The 24530-nt window shown below is 33.8% G+C and overlaps 1 protein-coding gene across 5 annotated transcripts; it reads right to left on the reverse strand.

Moving 5' to 3' along the window:
* Positions 1–3180: 3180 nt before the first annotated feature.
* Positions 3181–14074, reverse strand: LOC107788657 (uncharacterized). Of its 5 annotated transcripts, none has more exons than XM_016610352.2 (8): positions 13839–14062; positions 11892–12747; positions 11361–11741; positions 11163–11244; positions 10951–11017; positions 6009–6194; positions 5837–5897; positions 3181–3830 (listed from the first exon to the last, which is right to left on the reverse strand). In XM_016610352.2, the coding sequence occupies exons 2-8, from the start codon at positions 12703–12705 to the stop codon at positions 3664–3666; spliced, it is 1758 nt and encodes a 585-aa protein (XP_016465838.2). In that variant the 5' UTR covers positions 12706–12747; positions 13839–14062; the 3' UTR covers positions 3181–3663. The 5 variants fall into 5 exon arrangements, with proteins under 5 accessions (XP_016465838.2, XP_016465839.2, XP_075105703.1 ...); XM_016610353.2 differs by having other exon boundaries at positions 11892–12736; positions 13839–13973; XM_075249602.1 differs by having other exon boundaries at positions 11361–12747; positions 13839–14074.
* Between the last annotated feature and the right edge of the window lie 10456 nt (positions 14075–24530).

Consider the following 24530-nt stretch of genomic DNA (forward strand, 5'->3'; position numbering starts at 1 on the left):
CCTTTGCATTTAATGACTCTGCAATGTTTGATGTCATCGTCCACGTTCTGTTTACCGTAGCATGTATCCGAGACCATCTGTAATAGCCAATATCGTATAGCTATGCCTTTAACACACATGTCGATCTCTTCAATCTTTGACATTCTTTCATTAAATTCATTAAGTGTGTATGATCATGTTGTGGCAAAGTATAATTCGCTTAACTTTAGATGACCCTTCTTGAACTTTGACCTTACATTTGTCCAAATATGCCACATGCAAGCATAATGCGGTATGCCGGTATAAACAGTAGATGTTGCCTTCAAGATACTCTCATTCCGGTCCGAAACAACACACATAATTAGTTTTTCACCATATGCATGTTTGAATTGCTCAAAAAACCACCTCCATGATGCTTCATTTTCTGAATCATCAACGGCGTATGCTAGTGGTAATGTGTTACCTATCACACAAGTGGCAAAAATAAATTCAATTTCTGTAACAAAACTTGAGATTATAAAATATACAGTCTCAAAAACAACTTTTTAATAATATTTTTTCAATTAATCTACATTACATGCTGTATCCATTGTGCTAGTTGTTAGCATGATTCCCCTTTATGCCGACTTCAAGAAGGTGTCATCCACTACTATAACTAGCCTACAATGCTCCCATCCCTTGATGGGCGAACTAACCGCAACAAATGCATACAAGAAACAGTCATCTTCAGTCTTCTGCAATTTCACTATCGACCCCGGATAAGTCTTCTTCAGAATATACAAATAACTCGGCAAGCGACTGTAGGAATCAGCAGGATGACCTCTCAAAAATTCCAAAACCTTTTCCTTTGCTCTCCAAACTTGCATGTATGTTAAGTTCACACCATGATCCGACAACATATCAGTTTGTATGTCTTTGGTGTGTGTATATTGTCTTAGGATCCACATATTTTGGCATCACCATGCTGCCAACTACCATGGCAGTAGGTTTGTGTTGTATGTATGTGTTGTCCATCAAAGAGCATGTGTGCAAGCTGTTGAATTTTTGAACCTTGAACAATGCTGATTTTCTTATACTTGTGGACTTGAAGTGCCACGTACAATTGTCTCCAACACATACGAGGCAGTAGCTATAGAATAAAAACAATTCAAAAAATGTTATGCAAATTGTAGCTACAAAATACGAGGTTGTTTATGCACAAAAACTTATATTAAATAATTTATATACAATTTATATACAAAAAACTACAACTTATACACAATATGAATTTGGCAAATAAAATGTTCCTACCTTCTCGCACTAGACATTTTCACTCTAAATTGAAACTTATTCATGATAGAACAGTGCATCATTGCACAGACAATTGTTTGCTTGTCTTGATAAACTTGGCCTACTTCAATAACATTTGGCGTATATTCTGTTATGATGATACTTTCATATTTCACAATCGTCGGAGATGTTGGCCTATAAATCAACTTCTTTGCTCTTGACACTTCTCCAATTGTGTTACAATTGCTTGACAATTGTACCATGTTAGACATACGATAATCAGATGAACATACACTCAATTAAAAGTATAGTAATTCAGACCTTAGTATATTCATGTGTTCAGTATTTGACTAAATACTTGTAGAGACATAACAGCTGAACTACATTTGTTATGTAGTATTATTATAGATAATTTGTAGTAAAATTGTAGAACATTTGAAATTGAAAAAACATCAGCACTGAAAAACAGAGCAAACCTGCAATTGTGCTCGAATTAGAGATATTGCATTCCAAATCAAAATCATGCATACACAGCGGATCATTCCTAAGTTTTTGTTTTCCTTTTTCATCTCCATATACACTCGAACTCCCATATCGTTCTGAATTTTCATTGGAGGACAATGTTCGTTGATAGTGTATTTGATTTTGATGATTTTTGCGGAGCTATCAATCATTAGATGCTCTACAATTGCGGAATTTAATTGACTATAATTTGAATCTTCATTGACTACAATTCTATCAACATCAAAATCTTTGTACCTCCCAACGCTATCCCAGCAACCATTTAGCTGAAGCATAATCGCTGATTTTGACATTATGTCGCGAAATTCAATACAATTGTAGCTAATTGTTTGCAAATTTATTTTCAAAACCTTCGTTTATGAAAAACCAGAGAAAACCAGAGAATAGAACTTGATTATGGTGCGATAATAATCAGAGAAAATTGGCGTAATAGCAGGATTCAACAAATACGTTGGCTTGATTAAGGTGCGATGATTGCGTCAGTAAAATCTCCAATTGAAATATACGCGATCCCAAAATCCCGCGTCTAAATAAGGAAGGCTACCGCAGAAAGGAGTCTAGTTTAAATAAATGTATATTTTTTGTAGCTGAAACTTGTTTAGGTCGGGGTAAAAACAAAACGTGGACATTTTTTGTAATAAAGTTTCAAATAGTGTATAGGAACGAAAAAATCCTTAATTGTATTGCACACCAAAAGACTTTATCACTTTTTGAAAGTTATATGCCTTTGTTAAAGTGTAGCTGCGTTTTTTTCCTTTTTAACTCTTTGAGCTCTGAGATTAAGGTTTTTCAAAATATCAATATATTTGAATTATAGGCTACTTTAACTGCTTTAGCTTATATAATATTTATTCTATTCGTTCAGTCCTTTTGATTTGAAACACAATAAATATGGGACACATGCATGGTTTTGCACATATCAAATTAACAGGCTATTTCAATAAACCTCCTGAGGTCCATCAACTAGATTAAAAGGGGTGATAAGGAAAAAAGTGGCTAGATAACATACGCCAAGAACGTCGTTTGTAAAAAGGATACAATAACATAACATGCTTTTATTTATAGAGGGCTGGTGCATAAGATATTCCACATTCATACAAGATTTGCTCGAGAAGAGCCGCACTCCAAGGATATAATATAAATAGCCTACCATAATACAAGCATTAGTGTATGCTTATATCATATACTAATACAATATATACAAATACTATAAGACTAACTTAACTAATTAAATTGTTCATGTTTGACCAATATATGCATGTTGGATCTATTTAAACGCCAACTGCTATTATACATAATTTATTCTTGTTATATACATTTTTATTATTAATAGACGCAGTTTTCACGCATAACGCATGTACCAAATTGACTCTTTTCATCGTTACATAAAAAAAAAGATTTAACAATATAAGATAAATAATATTTAAGTAACAACCCAAACTATTGAATTTAGAGTACCAATACAATATAATACAGGGTAACAACTATCCAACCAAGCTGCTAAAGGAAAGCCTAAGCTACAAAAGCATCATTACCCTGAAAGCAGACAGAGGGATCATGAAAGTAAGCAGATATATTACATAATCAACAGGAGAAAGAAGCCTGAGCAACTAAACGTTCCCCAAAAAGGAGGGAGAGGAAGAAAATGAAGAAAGTTAACACGATACTGTTAAAAAATAGCAGGCAAATAATCAATCAACTCCTAAAGGAAGGCCGTCGATGAGTTCAAAGAAACTCCACCACATTCCACATTATTGTGATTGCTACACAGCTCGGACCAGTTATCTGTTTTTAAATTGTCAAAAGTCCGAAAGCAAGCCTCTGTTCTTATGGTGTCTGGCATCACAGTATGTCTCTCTCGCATGCAAATTATACAAGAGCATATCAAGAATTTTAGCTTGATTGACCAAGCAGACTGCAAAGAACATCAGAGTAAAAATTCCAATCTGAGCTTGTATCATCGATTGCCCGCTGACCAAATGGATGTTGCTCTACGTACTTCTGTACATGTTCGGCTTTTAATAACCCTTCCAAATAAATTCGCAAATCACCTCCAGGGCCTACAAAATTGTGCAACTTTTCAATCTTCAAAATCTCCACAATTTTATACCAACATATATTAGAAGTTTCTAAGAAAAACTCATTTGAACAATTATCAGTGTTTTTAAAAGCAAAAGGTGCAAAGGTCCATGATGCTTGAAGTGAGACATGAGAAGCGCACAATATATGAAAAATAAGAAAATTGCCAAACATACATGAATTTAGTACTATAATAAATAGCAATTGAGACAACTAATTGGCCATGGGCAACGGTGGAGCAGATTTGTCTTCCAATCCCTCGGTGCTGGTGGGCACAAAAATCTTTATGGTATCCTTGGATCTCTCGCTGTTAGAGTTGTTGAACACTTTTCATCATGTTCACTAGTTCAGACTCCTCTTTTTGTTTTGTAGAAATTGATGAAAGGAGCTAGAATAGTAGTTCCAACAATTACCTACTTCACCACTTTGTTTCATAGCATTTGGTGCTTCTTTGAAAAACTCATGTCCTATGAAAAGCCCATAACTCAAAAGAACTCCTAATTGCAAAAATTGACTGAAAGCTATTAACTTTGTAAATATAACTCCTCAAATTCTTGGAAACAAAGACAACCTCGCTATAAGAAACTAGTAAGATATAATAATACAGAGATGCGATAGTGCACAGTTGTGGTCTGTGCGCAGCAATGGTGGTATTTCGAGTGAAATCATGGAGTTGAAATGGAGCTTATTGAGGTTACAGGTGAAGGTGGAGATTTAAAGAATAAAGTTGTTGACTGGTGCGACTATAGCAGTGACAGGCTGTTCAGGAGGAAGAATATTGGAGGTTTGAAAATGAATGCATGTTAGGTACTTGTGAAAAGGTTTGAAAATGAATGCATGTTAGGTACTTGTGAAAAGGTCTGAAAAAGAAAACAAAAGGTAGTAGATGGTAGTGGATGGAGTAGGTCTCACAGAGGTGGTGGTGGAGATGCAGAGTGAAGAAGACAGTTGGTGGCTTGTTGTGATCACTAATGAAGTAATGATGAATCAAAATGGTTCCAATGGGCCTTATCAAGAAAAAAAATGGTTCCACTAGGTTGTTCTGTTTCCCTTGGTTCCTTATTTTAAAAAATTTGGGTTAAAGCCAAGTGTCGTGTTATTGGTTTCTTTTTCCCATGTTATCGTGTTTGATCTGCCAAACTCAGGTGTTCAATAGATAAAGGCCTCAATTGAGGTGTCTATGAAAAGTGGTGACAACTTTAAACCATCTCAAAAAAAAAAACTTTAAAGGATCATCTACGTATTTGGCCGAACTAATTTCAGCATCCAATATACCATAATACCAATATTAATCCAACTCCTCAAAGTTGAGATCTAAAGAACCGCCGCTTTTTACACCTTTTGTAATGCTTCAGTACTATCTTGGTACAGCCTAACATTTTTTTCTTGATAAGGTAAAGGTTTATTAACGAAGTATCAAGATGGTACCAAAAAGAAACAAAATACTGCAGGGAATATCCATGCAGTTAGTTACAACATTTTCCTAACAACTCCAGGAAGTCCAAGTAGTGATCAATACTATCAATTAGACTACTCTTGCACCAAAGTAACAAATTATGCAAACACTTGCCTAACATTTTTTTTTAATAATTATCTTTTGCTGATAAAAAAGAAACGCCGCTTTTCATTTGGATAACTTTGCAATCGCACACTTCTTTGAAGCACATGGCTTCATCAATGAAGCGATAACCCCTCGCTTCATTGCTTTAAGAGTGATGGCTTTTAGTAATACTAGTAATCATAGCAAATGAATCACCACTAGCAGATTGTTGCTTGCATATGTTAATCTAACTTCGCATGTTGCTCATATGCATCACACGTAAAATAATCAAACAAGGAAAGAAATCAAGCGGCAAGTGTGTCTAAACCCACTGCGGCTCACACTATTAGATGGTGGGAATCAGTTCTAATAGCCACTAAAAGGCGCACATCAAACATGAAAAGGAAAACAATTATCAAGTATTAAGCAGTACCATAGGGGTCTCACCTAGTGAATCATCATTCTCGGCCTTGAAGTTGTAAGAATGAGGAAATATCGCAGTGTGCGCCTGAGGAAGGTCATGCATAAAGTAGTTACATTCACGAGAAGAAATACCAAGTCAGAAGGGGTCATTTGAGCGTTAGTCTTGAGGCCAAAAAGAGGGTGGTGTCAAGCTTACAGGATTTAGCAAGGCCTTGTACGGAGAATCATCCAATAGTAAAGTATTTGATTCATCATAATCCCCTCTTTCCCAGGGTAGATTCGGATCATATCTGTCCCACACCTTGCTCAGCTCCTTGCAAACCAAGGGCTTATGCTTGTTATCAAGTGTCTTGAACATTGTCTGAGTGCTATGTGACATATCCTGCGAAATTTAGTAAATAGAAACTGCTTATTCTTCTAAGAGGGAAGGAACCAACAGTAAAGGAAATATACCAAACAATATAAACACACACACACACATATACACATCAACAGTCACAGGGAAGCATCATCCTGTGACTGCAGTCTCATTTTTCCTTCTTTGTCTTTTCTTTTACCTTTCTTAATGGCAGGGCTGAGAGAAAAGAAAAGAATGAACTAAACTTTAGTTAAGAAAGTTAATGCAACATAGGAAGGTAAATTTTCACCAGCAACCCCCTCTCCTATATTACAATAAAGGTGGCTTCTTTCACAATTTGCTATCTTTGCCAAGACAAGGGCACAGTCAAGCTACATAACCGGTAAAGTATAAATGAAGTAGGATCAATATAGTCACGAGAAGGAAGTCAAATATAATTTTCCCTCCCCCTTTTTTTCTTTTCCAAAAGGGGAAAAATCAGTTCCAAAAGGGGGAAAAACAGCCCATGTGTTCATACAGTTGATACTGTTATTCCCATGTTCGTGAAGGCTTTTTAAAATCACAGTGACCCATCAGAGTCCTGACAATCTGGCTGACCACAAAGAATTCCTTATGCATCAGTGTAGGAAATGGCCAAAAGATCACACAGGAAATTGATGTTTTCCCCAGGCAAAGAAAGAAAGTGGTAGGAAAAATCATACTCCTTATTCTTTGCTTCTCTTTTGCTTAATGGTTATTGAGACCTCTCATTGGACCAAGGTTGCTATGACCAAAGCATGCAAGGCTTTAGGAGTTAACTCAGTTGGATTTGAACATGAAATTTTTGATATGATCCTCAGAATGGAGCAAAAGAGGCAATCACAAATACAGTTGCAAAAGGGAAAAAGAAGTGAGGGGAAGAAACCAAAGAACAAGGGGGAAAGAGAAGCAAGGGTGCTGGAATGCACACTTACATGTGAAAAGGGTGAAGGGTCTGACAGGAGCAGGTTTCACAAAGCTTTTTAGAATGAAAGCAAAAATTATTAGCTGGAATATAAGGGGGCTCAATGATGAGAGCAAGCGAAGCACTATTAAGGCACTTATTCAAAAGTGGAAACCTGACATTTTGTGTTTGCAAGAAACCAAGACTGAAACTTATTCTGTGGCTATAGCCAGGCAGATTTGGGGCTCGAGATGGGTCGAGTGGACTGAGTTGAAGGCTAGCGGCAACAGAGGAGGGGTAATATTTCTATGGGATAAAAGACAGTGGAATTGCATTGACTCTTTGCAAGGGAAGTATTCTATCTCTACAATGCTTGAAGAGGTTCAGATTGATCTCAGATTGTGCTTCACAGGAGTATATCATCCTCATACTAACTGGGAGAGGATTGAATTTTGGGAAGAACTAGCTGTTGTAAGGGGTTTATGAAATGATAATTGGATTATTGGGGGAGATTTTAATGTATGCCGTTTTGAGAATGAAAGGTTTAATTGTATAAGAAGCAAAGGCTATGAAAATATTTTCTGATTCATTCAAGATATGGGCTTGGTGGATCTCCCTTTACAGGGAGCTTTTTACACTTGGGCTAGGGGTGAAAATTCTTTACAGGTATCAAGAATTGACAGGTTTTTGATCTCTTCTGAATGGAATGATCTCTTTGGTTCAGTTCAACAACTAGCCCTTCCTAGAGTTGTTTCTGATCATAGGCCTATTCCTTGGAAAGTGGAGATTGGACTTCTGAACCTTCTTATTTTAAATTCGAAAACATGTGGCTACAACATGAAGGGTTTTGTGATATGATCAAACAATGGTGGCAGGGTTATGTGGTAAATGGCTCCCCTGACTTTGTACTATCCCAAAAGCTGAAACTTCTAAAGAAGGATTTAGCAATCTGGAACAGGGAGTCATATGGTAGAATTAGCACCAGAACCAACAAAGCTATGGAAGAACTATTATTAATGGAACAAGCATCTGAAGGAAGACTGCAGACTCAAGCTGAAACAAATAAAATCCTTCAGCTAAAAATGGAGTTACTAAAATTAGCCAAGGTTGTAGAAATATCATGGAGACAAAAGTCAAGATGCTTGTGGTTGAAAGAGGGTGACAGACATACAAAATACTTTCAAAAGGTAGCCAATTCTCACAGGAGGTATAACTGCATTGACAGACTACAAGTGGGAGAGGATATCATCGAAGAAAAGGAACAGATTAAAAGGGTGATATTAGATTTTTATCAAGATCTATACTCTGAGAATGAAACTTGGAGACCTAGTTGTACTTTTGAAGGCTTGGGTTGTTTGAACAATGAGGAGAAGGATGCCATGGAAGTTGCTTTTGAAGAGGAGGAAGTTCTAGATGCTATCAACTCTTGTGCACCTGACAAAAGCCCTGGCCTGATGGTTTTACATTGGCTTTTTATCAAAGATGTTGGGATACTAGTAAAACTAGATGTCATGGGGACTTTCAACCACTTCCATAGAAACTGTCACATGGTTAAGTCATTTAATGCCTCTTTTATTGCACTCATCCCTGAAAGGAAAGGAGCAATTGAACTCAAAAATTTCAGACCTATTAGTCTTACTAGTAGAGTCTACAAGATCGTGGCAAAAGTGCTGACCAAGAGACTTAAAAAGGTGATCGGGAAGTTGGTCTCTGGCTACCGGAATGCTTTTATTAAAGGCAGACAGATTACAGATACTGCACTAATTGCTAATGAAATCTTGGATTGGAGGCAAAAAAATGGACCTAGTGTGCTCTTTAAGCTTGATATAGAGAAGGCCTTTGACAAAATCAATTGGCAGTATCTCAATTCAATTTTAAGGCAGATGAGATTTTGTGAAAAATGGATCAGATGAATTAGATATACCTTCACCACAGTCAAATATTTTGTTCTTGTTAACAGAAGCCCTGTTGGCTTTTTCTCCCCTGAGAGAGGGATGAGACAAGGGGATCCCTTGTCCCCTTTCTTATTCATTCTAGCGATGGAGGAACTTAGCAGAATGCTGGAAAAAGCAAAGCTAATGCATTGGATGTAGGGTTTTGATGTTGGCAACAACTCCGGCTTAACAGTTTCAGTGTCTCACTTATTGTTTGCTGATGACACCCTCATTCTCTGTGGTGCTGAGAAGTCTCAAGTTGAATATATCAATCTTACTCTGTTGATTTTTGAAGCTTTGTCAGGGCTGCACATTAACATGTCAAAAAGTGTCATTTACCCTGTAAATGTGGTCCCAGAACTAGAGATGTTGGCTGATATAATGTGTTGCAGTACAGGTTCATTCCCTACCACCTACTTAGGCCTTCCATTGGATGCTAGGCACAGATCAACTGAGATATAGAATGTGGTCATTGAAAATTTTGAGAAAAGACTGGCGTCCTGGCAGCAACAATATCTTTCTCTTGGCAGCAGACTAACCCTCATAAACAATGTGTTGGACAACATACCAACCTATTTTATGTCCCTCTTTCCAATTCCTGTCAAAGTTCAAAAGCAGCTAGATAAACTTAGATGTTCATTCTTGTGGGAAGGCAACAACAAGAACCATAAATTTCACCTTGTCAAATGGGCCAAAGTAACACTTCCTAAATCACTTGGAGGTCTAGGGGTAAAGGACTTGGCTTTACATGGCAAGAGCATGCTAATGAAATAGCATTGGAGGTATAATCGAGAAGGAGTTGGTCTCTGGAAGGAGGTTGGTTCAAGCTAAGTATGGTTGTCAAAATCACTGGTGTACTGTTAGATCTAACTATGGATGTGGGCTGTGGACGGGCTGTGGGATTTCTTCACTATTGATTCAACCCTTCAGGTGGGAAATGGGGAACATATCTTATTCTAGAAAGATAAGTGGTTAGGCCATACAACACCGAAGGATGCTTATTCAAGACTATTTTCTATTGCTACTAACCCAAACTCTACAGTTGTGCAGAATTGGGAGGTTAACTCATGGAATCCAAGCTTAAGAAGAAATCTGAATGACTGGGAGTTTGATGACTTGGTAGCACTTCTTGGCAGCCTCCACAATAGTTCAACCATTACTCTAGGTAGGGATAAACTCAGATGGGGCAGCAGTAGGAGTGGTGCATACTCAGTCAGAGCTAGCTATCAAACCTTAGGCTCCAGGAAGGAAATGATTGATCAGTGGCCCCGGAAACTAATTTGGAGGACTAAAATGCCTCCAAAGGTCAGTGCTTTTTGCAGGATAACCCTAAATGAAGCATGCCTAACCCATGACAATCTCATCCGAAGGGGTTTTCAGCTTGCTAGCAGATGCCATATGTGCCAAAGCAACTCTGAAACAATCAGCCATTTATTTCTTCACTGTCCAGTTGCAACAGACATATGGTCCATGTTTCTTTCACTTTTTGGATTGCGTTGGACAATGCCATGCAGTGTCAAGGAAGTTTTTGTGAGTTGGAGTTCATGGAAAGTTGAGAAGTCCATCAAGAAAATCTGGTGTATGGTTCCTGCTATTTTGTGGTGCTTATGGACAGAAAGGAATCAAAGATGCGTTGATGGCATCTCAACTGCTAGATACCTACTCAAGGCTAGATGGTTGGTCACTCTTTTTTGTTGGGTTAAACTCTCCCCTATGTAGAACCCTGACCAATTCATGGAATTTATCAGCTCTCTGGCCTCATGATAGATTTTTTTGCTTTGCTTAGGAGCTGATATCTTCTTTTATTTTGTAATGTGTGCATCCACTGGATGCTTTTGTTATTAATACACCACTTACTTCATAAAAAAAAAGGTGCAACTAGGAGGAGGAATATGGAACTATTTGTAGAAGGAAGAACGCTTACCCAACAAAATAACAACTTATGCTTCATGTTTCCCAACAAATAATCCACCACTTTCACAATGATCTTCCTGCACAAACATGTATTCCAGTTAATGCTCAAGTAAACCATAAAATGCATTAGAAAAACCTGTATCATTAACCGGGCTAAAATATAAAAGGTCAAGTCAGGAAGATGACAGAAATTCAAATAAGCACTTCAAAATCAACGATTACTTGGATCTAGAAGACCAGATGCCCACGTCAAATCTTTCAAAGCAAAATTTCAGAAATTCATCACAGTAGGGTCTCTTGAATACTGCAAACAAAAGTGACAAGTACTACGTAAGAACAGTGCGTTGTTCATCTTGTGAATGAAGTAAGATTGAAAGATCGATAATGCAATTAAATAAAAAGCAAATTATCAATTCTCACTTGCCCGTCTTGAGAAACATGCATCAGGATTACAATTCTTTGGCGGTGGATTGACTACATCTGCAAGTAGCCCATTAACATCGAGGATGAGAAGTTTTCTCCTCATACGAGGACCTCCAATCATGCGGAAATCACCTGGCCTAATGGGAGCTGAATGAAAATGCATGATTAACTCTGATTTGTCTGTGAGTTGAGTCCTTTCACTACAGCTTTCCACCGAAATTCTTCCAGCTTCAAATAATGAAACTTCTTCAATTGCATCATTTGCAACCTTAGCATTATCTTTTTTAGCTCGCTCAGCACAAGAATCATGATTCTTTTCTTGAGCAACTGTGTTCGCTTCCTTTTTCTGGACTCCCGTCAGAGAGTCAAGTCCCCTATCTGATATATTAGCAGGAAAATTGTCAGTTAAAATGTTCAGTACATTTGATGATAACGCAATATCATCACAGTTAGGCAATTCTGGCTCGTCCTGTTCATTCACTAAATCAGATGAAGGAGCAGAAAGAGATAAGTTTACATCAGTCATACCCAATGCCTCAGTTACTTTCCTCTCGGAAGATACAAAGTCATGAGTTGAAATGTTTGGATTGAGTAGGCCATTTTCTACTTCTCCATGCTTACTATCCGACAGGCTTGGATTTGAGGGAACATCGGTCTGAACCATGCTACATGGCTCACCCTTTTGGTTCATCGCCTTCATCACACTTCTCTTCTTCCGTCTCTTTTTCTTACCAGCACTCTTTTCCAAAAGAGTTGTGGCCGATTCCGTTTGTATTTCTAGATGTCCTAGAGGAAGCAATTCTGGCTCGTCCTGTTCATTCACTAAATCAGATGAAGGAGCAGAAAGAGATAAGTTTACATCAGTCATACCCAATGTCTCAGTTACTTTCCTCTCGGAAGATGCAGAGTCATGAGTTGAAATGTTTGGATTGAGTAGGCCATTTTCTACTTCTCCATGCTTACTATCCGACAGGCTTGGATTTGAGGGAACATCGGTCTGAACCATGCTACATGGCTCACCCTTTTGGTTCATCGCCTTCATCACACTTCTCTTCTTCCGTCTCTTTTTCCTACCAGCACTCTTTTCCAAAAGAGTTGTGGCCGATTCCGTTTGTATTTCTAGATGTCCTAGAGGAAGCAATTGTGTGCTAGAATTCTCTAGACTAGTCATGTCTTCAATGGAACTTTCTTCATTTCTAGGAGCCTCCAGATTTTGCAGCATTTGATCCAACCTTTGCTGTCTTTCTTTTCTGTTAGCCTTCTTCCTCGCCCTTTTTCTTTTCCTGTTTAATAACAATTCTGCACTCTTCGTAACAGAAGCTTCAGTTGAACTTGCGTCCATTTAGATATGCAGAAACTTTTAATGAGAGCACCTGGTGGATCACTAACAACAACAAGCCAGAGTGAATCAGTTATTTAAAATCCTCCAACTTTCATTCAAGCGCATTATACATAAGGTGGATTGACAATGAGAGCGGTTGATTGACTAGATATTGAGTCTTAATCCGGGAGCCACAAACCACAAGTTATGAAGAAAAATTTATAAAAAAGAGATATGTAAATTTCAAAATGGAAAATCAACGTACGGCAACCCTGCACATGTTTGACCCCGAGCTCAAGAAAAAGGGATATGTGACACTTCATGCACTAATTGCAATGAACTTCTATCTTAACTGCAAATTTTGATTGGCCAGTCTGTTTTGGATTTAAGTGGTATCTTAGATCAGTTGATCTTGATAACTTAAATAATGAAAGGTGGAACTCTGAAGTCTGAAATATGTGGTGTGGGTAATTGGAAAGATAGGTAAATGTTCATTCAATGCCCTCAACCCTCATACTTCAAGACACAAATTATAAATAGTTGGTGATAATTCCCTCTGTCCAAATTATATGATACTCTTTCACAACTTTCAAGTACTGAAAATAAAGGCGCGATGTTTATTCTATCTAACCTAACTTTTCAACCAATACTTCAATATTATTTCCACTATCACAGTATCACAAATATAATGTAAAAGCCAATTCAACATTTAGACACCAGTCAAATATCGACATATAAAATGGTGGTCAACATTTGAAGGATTTAGCAAACGTTAGAAGACATATTTTAACAATTCATATTTTAAGGACTTCTTCACTTTGACCTTTCGCGAGAGTAATATTCATAAAATTGATTACAAATATTTAGGAGCAGATCAGTAAAAGGTCACAACTTTGTAGCAATTGTCACATGAAAACAAATGAAAATGCAAATTAACATGCAAGCAAAACAAAGAGCAACAAAGATCGAATTTTGAGCCTTTATTTAGTACAGCTGGAGCTAACACGAAGCAATTCAAACCATACAATTTCTATTCTAGTATTACAAATCATATGAAACAGAAAGTAGGGTTTTTTGGTCACATGAGAAACATGTAGCTGAAAGTTAGAAAAGAATGGAGATATAGAATGAGAATAGAAAATAGAGGAGCGTACAAACTATATTTGCCGGAGAAGAAGATCGCAAGAAGTTCGCCGGAGAAGGAGATCGCAAGAAGTTCGCCGGAGAAGGAGATCACAAGAATTTCGCGGCCGAGGAAGAGTGATGGTCGCGCAATCGACAGTGCTGTCGTTTTAGATGTTTTGGGTCCAAATATTGAATTCGTGCGCCATAACTGCCAGAGGAAATCTGGGCTGGATTCTACATCAACGGATGGATCTTTTATTCAGGCCTGTATATTGGAAAAGTGGCTTTAAACGGGGACAAGTGCACATATAGCCATTTTTAGGACACCATGTTTAAAGAGTAGTCGAAGCTTACAAAAATTTTAAAGTTTAGCCATTTTTAGGACCCCATGCATAAAGAGTGGTCTAGGTTTATAAAATTACTAATCTTAGGGTACGCGCTTTGCGCGTGTTTCCCATGTTAATGAATAAATATTTTTTTTAAATTACATAAATTAATATTATTAAATAATATAATTGAATTCTAAAAAAAAATTAGATAACTTTCTGCAAATATAAATGTTGATCCCATTTAACAGGCAAAATATAGGATGAAACCCTGTAAAAGAAAATCTTCAAAGAATAATAAGAATAACTTATAAAAATTATTGTTAATTATTTTCCTAATATAGAAACAAACAAGTAAAAATACTTTTATTACGAAAAAAATTCAAATAATACAAATTGATAAGTGGCATTATAAACTTAACAGTTGACTAATATTTAATTAATAATTTATAACAAATAACATAATATATAATAATATAGGGAGCTGTCCTTTGTAGGAATATTTATGAAAAAAAGAAAATAATTAATGATAGCTCATTTAGAATATATTCTTTGTTTTACTATTTCATTCTTATTGCTTCAAGTCTGCAAATATTAATAGAAAAATAATTATTGAGTGTATGATATTCTGCCATTATTGAGTAAATTCTACTCATTTAGAATACATTTTTCTTTAAGATTCTGCAAGTTGAAATAATTACTGAGCGTAATTTTTAAATATTATACAAAAATTCAATAGATACAATTTAAGTGAATTTTAAAGTTTTGTTATTAAGATTAACACGCAATATGTTATAGCTATGTTGCATAGTCCAAATGCGGAAAGAATTTATTTAAGGTAAAATCTTTATTGATTTAAACTTTTAATTATTGGATTTTTTTTACATAATTCAAATAAAAAATATTTAATAATCAAAGTTTTAACTAATTTAAAATTCTACAATTGTAATACTACAGTAATTGTTTCCAATGATTATGTTTATGTTGTTTCCAAACAATAAAGAGCTATATATTTATTTATTTATTTATTTATTTATTACTTTTTCATATATTTCACTCGCATTATGTTAAAATTTGGTTTTTAAATTTTTCGTGATTTTCATAACTTTAAATGGTCAGAATGGGTTGAAGATTATAGGTAGTCAAAATATAGATTACACTTTAATAACATAAGTATATTTTTCAAGAAAATAATTATATAGACTATACTTTAATTTGGGAGAAAAGTATGCATTTCATGGAACCATAAATGAAATCTGATACTATGTACGTTTCTAATTAGTTTCTATAAATAGTTTGATCAATTTGATTTATTTTGATATCCTAAATATTTGGATTTCCTATGTAGTAGTTTAAATAAGGTAAACTTTAATAAACAAAATTTTAGTTAACTTGAAAGTGCTAAATATTAGGGAAATAATTAAATGACTATATTATCCAGTGTAACCTCTATTTTTAAAGGATAAAAAAAGGCGAACGACATTTCGCTAAGGACCTTCGTGCGTTTAATATAGTATATATTAAAGTTTAATCATCTCTGTTTAAAGTTGAAATCGCAAGTAAAATTTCTAAATTTAGTCCTCGCGTTTGAATTTGAACTGAGTTTGAACACATTTCAAGTCATATATGAGGTCTAAAGTTTGGAACAACTGCACAAATAGTCGTACTTAAATTTTCTCCGCCAAAGCCTAACTTCAGACCTATGTCTGAATCTGGGCTCTGGCGGCACTTACTCAATATGTAATGCGTACCTTTAAATAAGTACTAGTATTTAAGTGAAAGGTATTTATAGAGTGGTGGTCTGGCCTACTATGTTGTATGGAATTGAGTACTTGCTAGTCAAGAACTTCCACGTGCAGAAGATGAAAGTAGCTGAGATGAGGATATTGAGATGGATGATTGACTGTACCAAGAGAGATAAGATTGCAAATGAAGTTATTCGGGACAAAGTGGGAGTGGCCTCCGTGGAGGACAAAATGCGGGAGTCGAGGCTAAGATGGTTCAGGCATGGTAAGAGGAGAAACATTAATGCTCATGTTAGGAGGTGTGAGAGGTTGACCATGGCGGGTTTGAGAAGAGGTCGAGATAAGCCAAAGAAGTACTGGGAGAGGAGATTAGGTAGGATATGGTGCTACTCGACCTTACTGAGGACATGATCCTTAATAAGAAGGTGTTGAGGTCAGGTATTAGGGTAGAAGGTTAGTAAATAGTTGATAGTTTCTCATTTTCTTACCTGTAGTACTAGTAACACTCATTTCCCTTCATATTCTTAGTTTTATATTACGTCATGTTGTTTAGTTCGCTTCAGTTATCGTATTTCCATGTTATTACTATTTGGTACTATTTTTTCCCCCTTCCTTTTCTTCTTCTTCTATCTTCTTCTTCTTTCTTTTTCCTCATTTTTTTCTTCTTCTCATTCTTCTTCGTGTTCTTCTGAGCTGAGGGTATATTGGAATCATACACACAACCCTCTTCAGGCCCCACGTATGAAAATACACTGTATTTGTTGTTGTTGTAAAATACTCACTCAACTTTTGATAGAAAAATAGTGGTTGAACCATTTACGATGGGGTTTTACACTTTTAGAATAATATAAATATATAAACAGATAGATAGATAGATGGATAGATAGATAGATTGTAAGAAATTTAATGAATATGAAAGTAAAATATTATAGATAGTCACACAAAAGGGTGCAGTGGAATAGTTAGAATCTCTCCACCCTTACCCAACCGTTTCGAGATTGAATACCATAAGTGAAAAACTTCTTGGTAGAATTATTAAATTTCGGGTAGCAAATTAGCTAACACCAAAATAAGCCACAGAAAAAAAGGTAAAGTAAGTTGGGATTATATGTGTTCATAGTTCAATGAAAAATTGATTAAATAAACTGATTGTTTTATTTGATTTAGTTTCGTTAATAAAAAAAAAATATCAAGCCAAATCGACAAATAATAAATACAATTTCTATAATTATATATATGGAATTTACATAATTTGAAATATTTTATATACTTTTAATCAAAAGTTTATTTTTACCATTAGTTCTATCTCTAATAAAGTAACGTGGGCCTTTAAGTCCACCTCTCAAAAAAAGACCATAAATCCAAACTTATCTATCTCTATATATATATATTATAAAAATACGAATAATTTATGCTAAATGCTGAACGACTAAAATATTCCTGTAACATTGATCGACCTAAATGCCCTTAAATATTTATATAATTTAAGAATGTAATAGTAAATCACCTAAAGGTGGACCCTACAAAGTTAATATTGGGTATAATTCTTTGTGGATTTAATGATTTGGACTTATTAATCACCCCACATCAAACTAATCCATGTCTCTCACGGCTGAACGAGACCAAAAGAAATTCACTTGGTGATAGAAGTTGTGTATTAATCGAATTTGAGAACGATAAGGAAATAATGTGTTAGAATTTAATTGGAATCGGTCCTACTCATTAAAGAGAACATGGACCTTAAGAAGTCAATGAAGAAATCAACATCCTTTGTTCTAAAAAATTTTATAGCACAAAAGTTATTAACTTTTTCAATCTTTATATGTTTGCAAATTTATATAGATACAGAAACGATAACGTCCTCACTGGTGAACAAGCATGCTCTTCCCATTTTAATTTTTTTTTGTTTGTTGCGACTACTTTTGATCTCCTATTATTTAGTTTTTAGGTGTTGCCATTTTCAATAAAGCTGATAGATCGATCGACGTTCTTGCAGCCACATCATATTTTTAAGATGTTGGAATACAAAATTAAGAAGTATTTTTGTTCCTTTTGGAGAAATTAAGGTATATTAAGGAACTAATGTTTTAAGTCATCTTAAAGTTTTTATCTTTAATAGGAAAACAGATACAAAAATAAATTCTTAAATTTATGGAGATCAACGTAGAAAAATAGAATTTATTTGTAATTTTTTTATAGTATCTTTCTGTTTCTATGCTTTTTATATTTTTTATTTTGTCTATTTAATCTTTGTTTAGTTCTATTATAAGTGGTTATTGTGTTGTTTTTGTATATATATCACTATGGTTATGAGATTTTCATGCTTGGAGTCAACTTCGGGTATGAAATTGTAGAAATAACTATATTATTTTGATCACACGTTGTAATTGCCATATAGACTACTCTTCCATCCAATATAGATGAATTTAAAAAATTTCATTGCTCAAAACCATTGCCGCACATAACGAGGCTAAAAGGATATTCTATAATTATTTGTCTGTTCAAATATTTAGGTTTCAGTCTGAATCGTGATTTAGTAATTCAAATTTCTCTTTTGTAATTTAAACTTGCTTGAGTTCATGTCTCTATAATTTTTAGATGACACAACTGAAATTATTAGATTTTGTCGCATAAAGCTAACTTTTCTTTTAATAAAGAAAGCTTTACTTGATATACTTAGAAGAGAAGTGATTAAAGGTTTTAATTAATCAATCCAACGAAAATAAAGGTTGCAAATTATAACAGGGACCACATAATTTGAATTATTCACGAGCATGTGCGGATCCTTCTACGTGATATTTGATATTGTCTTACTGATTTTTTTATATTAATTACCATGCGTAAGAATCATGTACATGTATGCACTTTGTAATAATTGACATAGGTAACGCGCAATACAACAATAAAGTAATGTCATAGAAGGTATAAATGGCTGTATCTCTATTTTTTCCATTATAACTGTACCGTAATCTAAAAAAAATGTAACTTTAATATACCCGAAAAGTTAAAGACTTCAATTACATGGGGTGACCATATGTTTTAGATATGCTTGTTCTGTTGTTACATTGTTTAACTGATTTTATAACTTTTAGCATACTTTTTAGAATGTTTAGTTCCTTTATCCTTAGATTATTGTCAAAATTTTATTACTGGGGTGGTTTGAATTACAATTTTTTTTTTTGAAATTTAAGGAATTCATCATTGAACTTCATATATAATTTTACAAACATAAGGATAACTAATTCATTTCTTGCCCAATTAGCAACGTGAAGCAAGTAGATTGACATATCCAGTAACAAGTAGTTCTTGAATATTTATATAATTGACTGTTTATTACTTTTGGTAAGATATTGCGTGCATCGCACGAGCATAGAAGCTAGTATTATTATAAGAGCATTAATACAATACCGGTTTATAAAAATAACCTTATAATATTAAGTATAATAACTCATGATAAAAGGACATAACTGTAACTCTAGATATTAGCCTTATAATCCTATTAGTTTTATGACATATACTACACGTTAGGAATCCTACATAATTACCTTTAGGAATCAACAACAACAATCCAGTAAAATCCCACTGATGGGATATGGGGAGGATAGTGTGTACGCAGACCTTACCCCTACCCCGAAGGAGTAGAGAGACTGTTTTCGAAAAACCCTCAGCTCAAGAAAATAAAAGGACAAAAGAAGAAAATATTAGTATCACCATAGAAATCATATGTAAAATAGGAACAACATGAAATCCAGAAGAAAGATGCAAAGCAAAGCAAAAGAAATAGCTATTAAATAGGTCATGTACTGAAAGTCAAGATAGTAAAACACAACATTGCCACTAGCTATCTTAGACAGACCCTACTAGACTAGCCTCACAATGGTACGAAATACGGCAAGACTCAACTACTTCCTAACCTACAACCCTAATACTCGACCTCCACAACTTCCTATCAAGTGTCATGTCCTCGGAAATTTGAAGCCTCACCATTACCTTTAGGAATCCTATTAGTATAATTACTTTCGCTCTGTTTAATTCATATAAAGTTAAACAAGTAAATATCTTTAGTCATGTAATCATATTACTTTTAGGATATACTTTTTAAAAATTCCTATTTCTAATTTAAGTTGAAAACGTATTATAATATCCTATTACTAATTTAATTTGAGAATGTATTATATTTTCCAAATCTATTTAGAAAAATGAGAGCCTATATTATTATAAAAGTATAAATACAATAATAATATATCAAAATAGTCCTAAAATATTAAACGGAAGAACTCACGTATAAAGAATATAATTGCAATAACCTATTTTTTGGACTACAATATCTTCTATGCTAATTTTTAATATTTAAGATTTTAAAATGAATAAAATTTTGTCTATTATATTCTTATTAAGAATATGTAGGAAGGTTTATAAAAATTAATTTTATAAGAATCCTCTATATTGGCAATACATTGTCACTCCATAATGTCCAATATAAAGAAAAAATAAAAGTAATATTAAATAGAATCATAAAGAGTTGAAATTGAGAAAAAAAAATATTCCCACGATAATATATTTTTATATCATATTTGAACTATTTTCCTACACAAATAATATTTTTTTATTAATTTTTCATGTAATATTAAAAAAACCCAATTATTAAACAACAAATAAAAGAATATTTAAGAATATAAATGTGTGAGAAAGAGAAAAAAAATGATTGGTAAGAGTCAATACCACTAATGATTCTACAAACATAAGGATCTGAAAGTGAAATGACATATCAATCTTTTGCTCATTGAAAATAAAATATATGGTGGATAAAATTATAATTAAAATTAAATATTTAAAACAAGAGATGAACTAATATTAAGATCCGAATCAACATAGATAAATTACTTTTTATATTAAAACGAAATAATTAAATCTTTTAATTCATTATGTAGCAAGAGAATCCAATTCAATTATTTTTTAAGTTCATCATACGAGTAAAATTCTAGTTCAAGTTAAAAAAAATCTTAGGGTACATAAATTTGTTTCATAAAAAGGGCATTAGAACACAAAGTAAAAATGTTAGTATATTATTAAGAAGGCAAAATACATAAGTACCCACCTGACCTATGACCCAAATCCCCCTTACACACTTTTTGTGGACGATAATAATATTACACACGCAACCTTTCTAAAGTGTAGTTAGTACACACCACTTTTTTCTTGATCAGCTTTCCAAAATATTTGTAAGGTCACGCGCCAATAAGGTCGTGACACGTGTCCTAACTCAAGAAAAAAATATTAAATTTACACCAATTGATAATATTAAAAAAAAAAAAAAACAAAGCCCCCTCCCCCACGTTTCTCATCTTCTTCTGACCCCCCATACCCATCGACCTCCTCCTCTAAACTCCAACAGCCATGGCAAATCCCCACCAGAACAAAATATTAACATGAATCAAGAACCTATCCATATAATTGAAGCACCCAAACTTATCAAATTTTGAAATTTCTATTACCAAAATTAAAATCAAAATCTGCAACTGTAGATCAAAATCTGCAACCAAAATCAAAGTCAAACTTATTTTGGCCCTTTATTCCGGTCACACGCTCCTCTCATTATAAAAGGAAAAAGAAAAAAGGAAAAGGAAAAACTTGAAAATAACTAATTTACCGGCAAGCTTCTAGAGTAGAGAAAACGATCGAAGTAATTAACAGCGAGATACACCGTTAATGGCTGGAAATAATAGTGGCGTTGTACCTGTGCCACAAAGTTCTTTTGCCGGAGTATATTTTAGCAAACAAAAGAAATAAAAATATAACATGCGTCATAAAGTTCTTTTGCCGGAGTTTATTGTGTTATCCAATGAGATTGAGTGAATAGTACCTTGAGAAAAGAAAATGGAGGCTAGAAAGACATTTTTTGGTAAAAAGAAAAAAGATAAAAAGAAAAGAATAATGTAGTCCATCAGATCGACTTTATTAAATCTGAGTCGTTGGAATAAAGTTGCAGATGGGCATGTTGACAAAACATGTATAGATCTGACGCGCTCACTTTTATTTGTTAAACACGCGCGCCTCATCTGACAAAAGTATTGTGTCTTAGACACACTTTAGAAAGATTGCGTGTGTAAAATAATTTTGTTTGCAAAAAGTGTGTAAGAGGGATTTGGGTCATAGGTCAGGTGGCAACTTATGGATTTTGTCTATTAAGAATCAAAATGCTATACAAGTGTCTGAGGAAGCACAATCAAAGCTAAATTCTAAATAAGAACAAGCTTTCAAAACTATATTATAAAGAGTCAACTCTGGGTATACTGAGATTATTCTTTGTAGATACCTCTGACGGAATCGAAATAATATTTCTATATCATGCATGACTTGTAAATATCATTTCAAGAGTCATGTCATTGTTAGCAAAAATAGCAAGTGATGTACCAACAACGATTTTATTGTGAGGCCACCCACTTTAGATTTGATATACCTCTTCAAACAACTTAAATAACCATCACAAATATATCAAAGCAGAGCAATTGTGCTAAATTTATAAGAAAAGCAAAATTGATAATATAGGATGAAGCACTTACGGCTAAGTGTCAAACGATCGAAATAATTGCCCAGAGTTCTAGAGATATATTGGATATTAATGAGCTGGTTGGTGAAAAATTAATGGTTTGGGAGGTGATTTCTATCAAGTACTACCAGTAGTACCAAAATCGACAAAAGTAGAGAGCTAAATTGCCAAAGTTATACTTCTGGCCTCAAACGAAAAAGATTCAACTGACAAGAAATATAAAGTAAGAACAGATCCAGTATTCAGTGTCTTCCTGCTTCGTGTCGGAAATGAAAAAGAGCATCCAATAAAGATAACTTGGTACTTCCTGAACACTTAGTTATCAACCCCAATAGTAATAGTAGTGCATTTAATAATAGAAATATTTATATGATTAGATTTAAATGCAATTTGTGTAAATCGCATGATTGAATTAAATAGATATCTTAGCTAGCAGAAATGAATATGTTGATCAACTAAATAAAAAGTTGATTGCAAAATTTTATAGTAAAAACAAAAGTTTAGTCTTTGACTCAGCGGAAAATGATACCAATAATTACTACCAAGAAGAATACTTAAATACTTTAATACCAAATGTCCTTCTACCATACATATTTGTTATCAAGTTTCTTATTTCCTACGTATATTAGTTTCACCGTATATATAATAGACTAAGTTAAAATTGATCTTATATTATATATAGGTTAATTTTGAAGGAAAATATGTCTTCATGCTACTAAAAAACTTAGATACGCCAAATAGCTTGTATAATAGCATACAGATGGTATATAGAAGTTTTGACAATAACGTCATACATGCAAAAATTATGATAATGGTTAATGTGCTTCTAAGTATATTCTTATCCCTGAATTAACTTTTCGCCTTTCGAAACTAAGGAATATCCTTTTAAATTTATGTGAAAAATATTTTTTAGTGTGTTTGTGTTTTACAAATATAATAAATAAAGCATAAGGACAAACATTCTAAATATTGGACTATATTTACCAGCAAATATGTTGCACTTTCAGGAGGAATATCAAGATCGACAACAAGAGTTCTAGGTAAGGCAAAGCAACCAAGCATTAGGAGGAAACATACACAAAAAAATATTGTCCACAAAGAAGTGTTCGTTAAGATACCATCACATTAAATACTTTTAAACTATAATATATAATTATCTGTCTAACATGACAGAATTGATCATTTATGTAAGTTTTGATGATGTCCTTTTATTTTAAATTCATATATGATGCTAATATAATAATATTTTTCGGTATTTAGATGATTGTTGTATTATTATACGTAAAAAAAATCTCATTAATTAAATTTTAGTGTCCTTCGTATCAATAAATATTTAAATCATCACATGTCATTATTAACGTACAACACGCGTTCATAAATACTAGTTTATGTGAAAAACCTGTGAAGCTCTTTTCATTCTCCCCTTCTATTTTTGTTTTTCATAATTTAGGAAATTATAGCCACCATAATAAAAGGGGTCAATTGTTTTTTTGGTTCTTTACAAATTTGTTTTTAGTTTTATGACTTTAACTCTCTTTTTTTGTACACATAAAAGATTTACTTTTACACATAAGAGATCAATTTTTTCGATGTGAGAGATCTAAAAAGATCATTTTTTAAATTTAAAATTGTAAAAGGGCATAATGTACGAATAGCACAAAAGAGAGTATAAAGGATTATAAGCTTGCAAACAATGAATTATTTTATCATTGAAGGGGAAAAGAAAGAAAGGAATACCATTAAATTTGTCAAAAACTGAAATAATCAAACCAAACCACAACACTCAAATGGTAGATTGTACTTATTTAATTCAATATTATTTTAATAATTTAAAATTAAATTAATTTGACATTGATTTTAACCAAAAATCATTTAGAACACTATTATTCCTCTTTCCTCTTAAATAAAAGGAGGAAGTGTTATAAATATATTATATTATGGATATTCATTTAGTATCCCATTGTAAATAAGCTTCCTGGAGAAGCTTATTCATATGGGACTCCGCCGTAAATATGTTTATCTATTCAGTACTCTATTGAAAATAAAACTCCTAAAGAAGTTTATCACTTCGTTACCCGGTTATGGATAAATATTATCCCC

The sequence above is a fragment of the Nicotiana tabacum genome, chromosome 3 (genome assembly GCF_000715075.1).
Source record: "Nicotiana tabacum cultivar K326 chromosome 3, ASM71507v2, whole genome shotgun sequence".
Taxonomy (NCBI): Eukaryota; Viridiplantae; Streptophyta; class Magnoliopsida; order Solanales; family Solanaceae; genus Nicotiana; species Nicotiana tabacum.